Below are 9,126 nucleotides of genomic sequence, written 5' to 3'. Positions count from 1 at the left end.
ACGTCAGGTCCAATTTTTTTTATTTTACCAAGGGTAACAGGAGAAATTGGACTGCAAAAGTTATTGTGCAATTTGTACGGAGTACGCTGATACCCCATATGTGGGGGTAAACCACTATTTGGGCGCATGGCAGAGCTCGGAAGGGAAGCAGCGCCATTTGACTTTTATGGCTGGAATTGAGATCGGACGCCATGTCGTGTTTTGAAAGCCCCTGATGTGCCTAAACAGTGGAAACCCCCCACAAGTGACACCATTTTGGAAACTAGATCCCCCAAGGAACTTAACTAGATGTGTGGTGAGCACTTTGAACCCCCAAGGGCTTCACAGAAGTTTATAACGCCCGGGCGTGAAAATAAAAAAAATCATATTTTTTCCACAAACATGATCATTTAGTCCCCAATTTTTTTATTTTCCCAAGGATAAAAGGAGAAATTGGACCCCAAAAGTTGTTGTCCAATTTGTCCTGAGTACGCTGATACCCCATATGTGGGAGAAAACTACTGTATGGGCACACGTCGGGGCTCGGAAGGGAAGTAGTGACGTTTTGGAATGCAGACTTTGATGAAATGGTCTGCGGGTGTCATGTTGGCTTTGGATAGCCCCTGATGTACCTAAACAGTGGAAACCCCCCACAAGTGACCCCATTTTGGAAACTAGACCCCCTAAGGAACTTATCTAGATGTGTGGTGAGCACTTTGAACCCCCCAGTGCTTCACAGACGTTTATAAGGCCCGGGCGTGAAAATAAAAAAATCATATTTTATCCACAAACATGATCTTTTAGTCCCCAATTTTTTATTTTCCCAAGGGTAACAGGAGAAATTGGACCCCAAAAGTTGTTGTCCAATTTGTCCTGAGTTCGCTGATACCGCATATGTGGGAGAAAACTACTGTATGGGGACACATCGGGGCTCGGAAGGGAAGTAGTGACGTTTTGGAATGCAGACTTTGATGGAATGGTCTGCGGGTGTCATGTTGCCTTTGGAGAGCCCCTGATGTACCTAAACTGTGGAAACCCCCCACAAGTGACCCCATTTTGGAAACTAGACCCCGCACGGAACTTATCTAGATGTGTGGTGAGCACTTTGAACCCCAAAGTGCTTCACAGAAGTTTATAACGCCCGGGCGTGAAAATAAAAAAAATCATATTTTTCTTCCATAAAAATGATATTTTTGCCCCCAATTTTTTTATTTTCCTAAGGGTAACAGGAGAAATTGGGCCCCAAATGATGTTTTGCAATTTATCCTGAATAGGCTGATACCCCATATGTGGGGGTAAAACACTGTTTGGGCGCATGGCAGAGCTTGGAAGGGAAGGAGCACCATTTGAGTTTTTCAACCCAGAATTGGCTGGAATTGAGATCAGACGCCATTTTGCGTTTGGACAGCACCTGATATGCCCAAACAGTGGAAACCCCTCCAATTCTAACTCCAACCCTAACCCCAACACACCCCTAACCCTAATCTCAGCCCTAAGCGGAAAATGGAAATAAATACTTTTAGTTTTATTATTTTTCCCTAACTAAGGGGGTGATAACGGGGGGTTTGATTTACTATTTATGGCGGGTTTTTATGTTTGGCAGTTGTCATACGCTAAAAGACGCTTTTTATTGTAAAAATAGTTTTTGCATCACCACATTTTGAGAGCAATAAGTTTTCCATATTTTGACCCACCGAGTCATGTGAGGTCTTATTTTTTGCGGGACGAGTTGACGTTTTTATTGGTACCATTTTCGGGCACGTGACATTTTTTGATTGCTTTGTATTCAGATTTTTGGGATGCAGAATGAACAAAAACCAGCGTTTCATGGATTTCTTTTCGTGGGGCGTTTACACCGTTCCGCGTGCGGTAAAATTGATAAGGCAGTTTTATTCTTCAGGTCAGTACGATTACAGCAATACCTCATTTATGTAATTCTTTTATGTTTTGGCGCTTTTATGCAATCAAAACAATTTTATATAAAAAATAATTATTTTTGCATCGCTATATTCTGCGAGCTATAATTTTTTTATTTTTTCACTGATGATGCTGTGTGACAGCTCATTTTTTGCGGGACAAGATGACGTTTTCAGCGGTACCATGGATATTTATATGCGTCTTTTTGATCGCCCGTTATTGCACTTATTGTTCGGCGGTATGATAATAAAGCATTATTTTTTGCTTTGTTTTAAGGGGTTCGCTAAAGGGGTTAATGTGACACTTTTTAGAGCGGGTCGTTACGGACGCGGCGATACTAAATGTGTACTTTTACTGTTTTTTTTTTAGTTATTTCTAAAAAATTAATTAGGGAATATTTTTTTTTAAATTTATTTAGCGATTTTTTATAAATTATTTCTACACTTTTGCGCTGTGCAGGCAGTGAGGAAGCCAGCTCTCTGCAGGCCCCCGCCGCCATATTGGATCCGAGGACCTGCAGGGAAGGAGGCCCCCGCAGCAGCGCTGCACATCGCGCTGCTGCGGGGGTCGCAGGGAAGCACCGAGGGATCCCCCTACCTGCCGATGCTTCCCTAAACCCACGGTACACTGCAATAGTGTTTGATCGCAGTGTGCCAGGGGTTAACATCCCGGGTGTCAGCTGTGATAATCAGCTGACACCCGGCCGCGATCAGCCGCGGCCGCGATCACCCCATGAGCACCGCTGATCGCTATGACGTACTATCCCGTCCATGGGCATAGGGGCCCGGGTCCCATGGATGGGATAGTACATCACATGTCAGAAAGGGATAAAATATTTCCCACTTTCTGAACGTAAAAAGGCTTCTCCCCTGTGTGGGTTCTTTGGTGACTATCAAGATGCACTTTCTGAACATGAAAAAGGGTTCTTTTCTGTATGACTTCTCTGATGTTTATTAAGAGCTGAATTCTCTGTAAAATATTTCCCACATTCTAAACATGAAAATGGCTTCTCCCCTGTGTGGATTCTCTGGTGCTTCACCAAATCTGATTTCTGGATAAAACATTTCCCACATTCTGAGCATGAAAAAGGCTTCTCTCCTGTGTGAATTCTCTGGTGCCTAACAAAATCTTGTTTTAGGCTAAAACACTTCCCACATTCTGAACATGAAAAAGGTTTCTCCCCTGTGTGGGTTCTCTGGTGAATACCAATATCGCATTTACGGCTAAAACACTTCCCACATTCTGAACATGAAAAAGGTTTCTCCCCTGTGTGGGTTCTCTGGTGCATACTAATATCGGATTTACGGCTAAAACACTTCCCACATTCTGAACATGAAAAAGGTTTCTCCCCTGTGTGGGTTCTCTGATGTTTATTAAGAATTGATTTCCGTGTAAAACATTTCCCACATTCTGAACATGAAAAAGGTTTCTCCCCTGTGTGGGTTCTCTGGTGCATACCAATATCGGATTTACGGCTAAAACACTTCCCACATTCTGAACATGAAAAAGGTTTCTCCCCTGTGTGGGTTCTCTGATGTTTATCAAGAGTTGATTTCTGTGTAAAACATTTCCCACATTCTGAACATGAAAATGGCTTTTCCCCTGTATGGGTTCTTTGGTGTGTAACAACATCTGATTTCTGGGTAAAACGTTTCCCACATTCGGAACATGAGAATGGCTTCTCCCCTGTGTGAACTCTCTCATGCCTAACAAGATCTGATTTGTGGTTAAAACATTTCCCACACTTGGAACAAGAAAATCTATTCTTTGCTATGTGAATTTTTTGATGCTTAAGAAAAGTCTTTTCAAGGGGAAAACTAGTTCCATTTTCTGAACATGCAAATGGCTTCTTTGCTTTTGAAGCAGTTAGTTTTTTATTGCTTATTTTGTGACTTTGATTTTCCTTAGTAGTCGGTAATGAATCAGAAGAGAGGACCTGTTTCAAAGGATCGGATGATAGATCTTTGCTGTGAAGGGATGATGGTATATCTGGAGTAAAGGCATTCACTTCAATTGTATTCTGTGGGATCTCAAGATCATCCGATTTAAAAATTGAAGATGTCAGGTGTCCCTCTGATCTCCTGGTACAGTCATCTGCCAAGAATAAAACCAATTATTTTTTAATAAAATATCATTGAAGTTTATATTTTGGAACATTTACTACTTAAACTATGTAGAAATGGCAAATTATGTAAAAATATTGAATTATTGACAGTCTAATAGAAAACCTAATTAGATGAACCAGTAGAACATGGTGTTTCTTCATTCTGCCTTCCTAATAAGAAATAAAAAGCAACCAAATAATGTTATGTAGGAAATAATACCACTAAAAGCTTCTACTCATCTCACAAAAAACAAGTCGCAACTCAGGTCCATCATCTGTCAATGGAAAAACAGAGGTTTCCACATTATTAGTGGCTCAAAGGATCTTGAAAAGCAACATGGCTTCCATTAGCCAATCTAGCACAAGTCATTCTGACAAATTCAAAGCTCCCCCTCACTCCTGAGCCTTGCAGTGTGACCAAACCATATTTAGAATCCATGTATTTGATATTACTAGTGTGAAGAACCCACTTAGTTTACAGTATGTGTGTGACTCCTGGAGCACAATCTGGGTACTATGTGTTGGGTAATAAAATTAGCTAATGTGCAGTCTCTACTCTCCTACTTCCACTGCATGCCAAGTGTCTGTGTAGTCAAAATAGTCACTCCTCCTATAGATTAATTCACTGAGGGTTGCAATTTCCAAAATGGAGTCACTTTATGAGTATTTCTAGTGCTCTGGTTTTCTGCCATTTTGTTATATTGGGGCTTCTGCAAATGATGTGTCCCATCTACTCTGAGATCAGCTCCTGAGACGTCTGCCTCTATCACCAGGAGCCACCTTATTGATTTTGCAGGCGGCACTGGTAATCGAGGAAACGTGGTAACCAAAAGCTCAAGCCACTAAGATTAGGGTGCCTGAGACCTGTAGAACCATCCGGTCTGGCAGTGTGTGTGCGTGCTGTCCAGCTAGAGTAATCTGCTCCCTGCTTCAGCCAATTGGAAAGCAACACACCCTACTAAATTGCGAAGCATATTTCTGGAAGCTGCCAGATACAGCCTTGTTCTCCTCTGGTTCAGTCTTCTGTGCTCCGTTCCCGGCTGGTGCATTTGCTTCCTGTTGTAACTCCGTCCTGTTTACTGACTACTCTTGTGTGTTCTGATTTTGTTTTTTTTCTGCCATCCTGGTTCTGACTCTACTACCTAATTATTATTCATCCCATCTTACACCACTGAACAGCAGGTAACACCTTGGCCCAAGCCTAGGGGTCTTTGTGTAAATCCAGATCCATGTAGAGGGATTAAAGGGTGATGAGCAAGATAATATCTAGGATCTGGAAAACGAAGAAGTCTGTTCATGGTGGCCATACTGTAAGGTGCCAGCTGACCCTGAACATTGCCCCTATACATTGTGTCTGCAAACTGTTCCAGCAAGATCGTAATTTAAATAGCTCAATAGCAATCGTTATATTCTTAATCTTGCCATGTGCTCAGACTGTAGTGTACAACCATATACAGGATATTGTCCAATTCCAGAGAAGTTGGAAAATAATTTGTAAGGTACACTTGTTTCCTTATCCTTTGTGAAGAATTCCAAAGTTGTCACCACATGAAAGACGTCACATTTGAAAAATGGGCCCTGATTAGGAACACAAAACTGGCTGCAGGAAGTGGTTAAATCAGAGGAATTTGGGCACTAACTACAGTAGTCAAACTGAGCATAGACAATAATACATCTACTGAAATTATCAAACTCAACAGTCTTCATGGTAAAAAAAAATAAATAAGTAAGTAGTGGTGAAACTTCTCTGGAGTCATTAAAGTATGGGGCTTGGTGGTTCTTCGCAATCTAAACTATCATAAAGGCCAATATTTTTTTGTCAGTTGAGTTTCAAGAAGAAAAATTAGACATTAAAAATAACTTTTTAGAACACTGCAGATGGATATTTTTTTTAAAGACTACCAGTGAGATACAGAGCCACATAAGTGAGGCGGGCCGATCCCACCACAATTAAACTATCATACAGAAATAACTTGTAAAGTAAGACATAGAATAAAAAAATACGTGACATCCCCAACAATATCGTATGTCTTGGGGGAGAACTCCAACATTAAGCTGGAGTTGTATAAATTTATGGTGGACCACTGGAGCTATTATGAGTCCTGACCAGAAGAGTAGAGAAAGTATTAGTGCTCCCCATTTCAGGAGAGATTGTGCAGTAATCAGAATTCGTTATGATTGAAAACATAATAGAATTTATGATGTGGAGTGAATCCATGAAACCAAGGCTCGAAGCCAAGCCACACATCTCCTGCAGGCGTGAATAAATGTATATTACAGCCATCAGCCATGCACAGCTTAGACATATATCATGGCACAGGTGTAATGTTTTTCATGTAGTTTATCACAATCCTGTTTGAAGTTAGTTGGTTTTAAATAAATTGAAAAGTCAGGATAAAGGGAAACTCTGATGTTATTGTACAGAAATTCACACTTGGCCTCACTGCACATTTAATGTTGTCGATCATAAGTGAAGTTTGGCCAGAAAGACTGGACCTGGTCTTGTAGGGACCATATGGGCACATTCAGCAGCACAGAAGGGAGAGCAGGTAGATTCATCCAATAAGGTATCAGGGTTCTAGGAAGTCAACAGCATCATAACCCTCCGCTTTCTCTTACATCATAATCTTTTTCGTGAAGTAATTTTCTAACTTGTCAGCCCATTCTACGTATGCTGTCATTTGGCTTTGTGGTTCACAGATCTACACAGGTAACGGTCAGCGTCTTCTAATCCCAGGGGGTAGGTGGATTCTCCAGGTTGTAATTTACATAGAAAAGGGCTTTTAACCCCTTCCTGACATCCGACGTACTATCCCGTCCACGGTACCCGGGCCCGTATGACCGTGGACGGGATAGTACGTCTACCGCGATCAGCGGCGCCCACGTGGTGAGCGCCGCTGATTGCGGCCGGGTGTCAGCTGATTATCACAGCTGACACCCGGCACTATGTGTCAGGGGCGGTCACGGACCGCCCCCGACACGTTAACCCCTTGCACACCGCGATCAAACATGATCGCGGTGTACCGGGAGTTAAAGGGAAGCATCGGCAGGGAGGGGGCTCCCTCCGTGCTTCCCTGAGCCCCCCACGGCAGCGCAATGTGCAGCGCTGCTGCGGGGGGCTCCTATCCTCCAGGCCCCCGAATCCAAGATGGCGACGGGGGCCTTCGGGGACCTGAGGAAGCTGGCTTCCTCAGTGCCTGCAAAGCGCAGGCAAGAGGAAGTCTGCTTCAATGCCTGTGACAGATTGCTGATCTGTCACAGTGATCTGTGATGTGACAGATCAGCGATCTGTCACAGGACAGTGATGTCCCACCTGGGACTATGTAATAAAGTAAAAAAAAAATTAAAAAAAAATGTAAAAATAAATTAAAAATAATCGCCAAATAAATTAGTAAAAAAAAAAAAAAATATTCCCCAATAAATTCATTTTTTGAAAATAATAAAAAAAAAACCAATAAAAGTACACATATTAGGTATTGCCGCGTCCGTAATGACCCGCCCTATAAAACTGTCCCATTAGTTAACCCTTTTAGCGAACCCCTTAAAAAATAAAAATAAAAAACGAAGCAAAAAATAATGATTTATTATCATACCGCCAAACAAAAAGTGTAATAACGCGCGATCAAAAAGACGCATATAAATATCCATGGTACCGCTGAAAACGTCATCTTGTCCCGCAAAAAACGAGCCACCACACAGCATCATCAGCGAAAAAATAAAAAAGTTATAGCTCACAGAATAAAGCGATGCAAAAATAATTATTTTTTATATAAAATAGTTTTCATTGCATAAAACCGACAAAAACATAAAAAAACTACCTAAATGAGGTATCGCTGTAACCGTACTGACCCGAAGAATAAAACCGCCTTATCAATTTTACCGCACGCGGAACGGTGTAAACGCACCCCCCCAAAAGAATTTCATGAAACGCTGGTTTTTGTTCATTCTGCGTCCCAAAAATAGGAATAAAAAGCGATCAAAAAATGTCACGTGCCCGAAAATTGTACCAATAAAAACGTCAACTCGTCCCGCAAAAAATAAGACCTCACATGACTCAGTGGGTCAAAATACGGAAAAATTATAGCTCTCAAAATGTGGTGATGCAAAAACTATTTTTACAATAAAAAGCGTCTTTTAGCGTGTGACAGCCGCCAAAAATAAAAACCGCCATAAATAGTAAATCAACCCCCCGTTATCACCCCCTTAGTTAGGGAAAAATAATAAAACTAAAAAAAAGTATTTATCTCCATTTTCCCGTTAGGGTAAGGCTGTGTGCACACGCTGCGGATTAGGTGCGGATTCATCCGCGCGGATTTTGTAAAATCCGCAGGTGAAACCGCAGGTCAAAAGACCTGCGGTTTTACCTGCAGATTGCTCTGCGGTTTTGTCCTGCGGTTTTTCATCTCCTCAATAGAGGAGATGGCAAACCGCAGGAGAATCCGCAGAAAGAATTGACATGTCAATTCTTTCTGCGGATTGAAAACCGCAGATAATCCGCGCGGAAAATTCCGCACCGTCTGCACTGCGGTTTTTGATTCCCATAGGGAATCATGGTACTGGGGTCCGCAGCAGCCAAAACCGCTGCGGAACCGCAGCAAAATCCGCAGCGTGTGCACACAGCCTTAGGGTTAGGGCTAGGGTTAGGGTTAGGGCTAGGGTTAGGGCTAGGGTTAGGGTTAGGGCTAGGGTTAGGGTTAGGGCTAGGGTTAGGGCTAGGGTTAGGGCTAGAGCTAGGGTTAGGGCTCAGATTAGGGTTAGGGGTGTGTTGGGGTTAGGGTTGGAGTTATAATTGGGGGTTTCCACTGTTTGGGCACATCAGGGGCTCTCCAAATGCAACATGGCGTCTGATCTCAATTCCAGCCAATTCTGAGTTGAAAAAGTCAAATGGTGCTCCTTCCCTTCCAAGCTCTGCCATGCGCCCAAACAGTGTTTTACCCCCACATGTAGGGTATCAGCCTACTCAGGACAAATTGCAAAACAATTTTTGGGGTCCAATTTCTCCTGTTACCCTTAGGAAAATAAAAAATTGGGGGCAAAAATATCATTTTTGTGGAAAAAAATTATTTTTTTATTTTCACGTCCGAGTGTTATAAACTTCTGTGAAGCACTTGGGGGTTCAAAGTGCT

At 42.2% G+C, this 9,126-nt stretch overlaps 1 protein-coding gene across 2 annotated transcripts in view; it reads right to left on the bottom strand.

Moving 5' to 3' along the window:
- Window positions 1-2,173: 2,173 nt before the first annotated feature.
- LOC141051059 (uncharacterized) overlaps window positions 2,174-9,126 on the bottom strand; it is a 50,566-nt gene continuing 43,613 nt past the window's right edge. For both annotated transcript variants that reach the window (XM_073547891.1, XM_073547890.1), the window contains exon 7: window positions 2,174-3,990. In XM_073547891.1, the coding sequence (XP_073403992.1) occupies window positions 2,789-3,990 (1,202 nt within the window). In that variant the 3' untranslated portion in view covers window positions 2,174-2,788. The remainder of the gene's footprint in view (window positions 3,991-9,126) is intronic.

This window comes from Dendrobates tinctorius, unplaced genomic scaffold (assembly GCF_039654945.1).
Source record: "Dendrobates tinctorius isolate UK_male_01 unplaced genomic scaffold, ASM3965494v1 ptg000155l, whole genome shotgun sequence".
Classification (NCBI taxonomy): Eukaryota; Metazoa; Chordata; class Amphibia; order Anura; family Dendrobatidae; genus Dendrobates; species Dendrobates tinctorius.
This window is presented reverse-complemented; position numbering and strand designations above follow the sequence as displayed.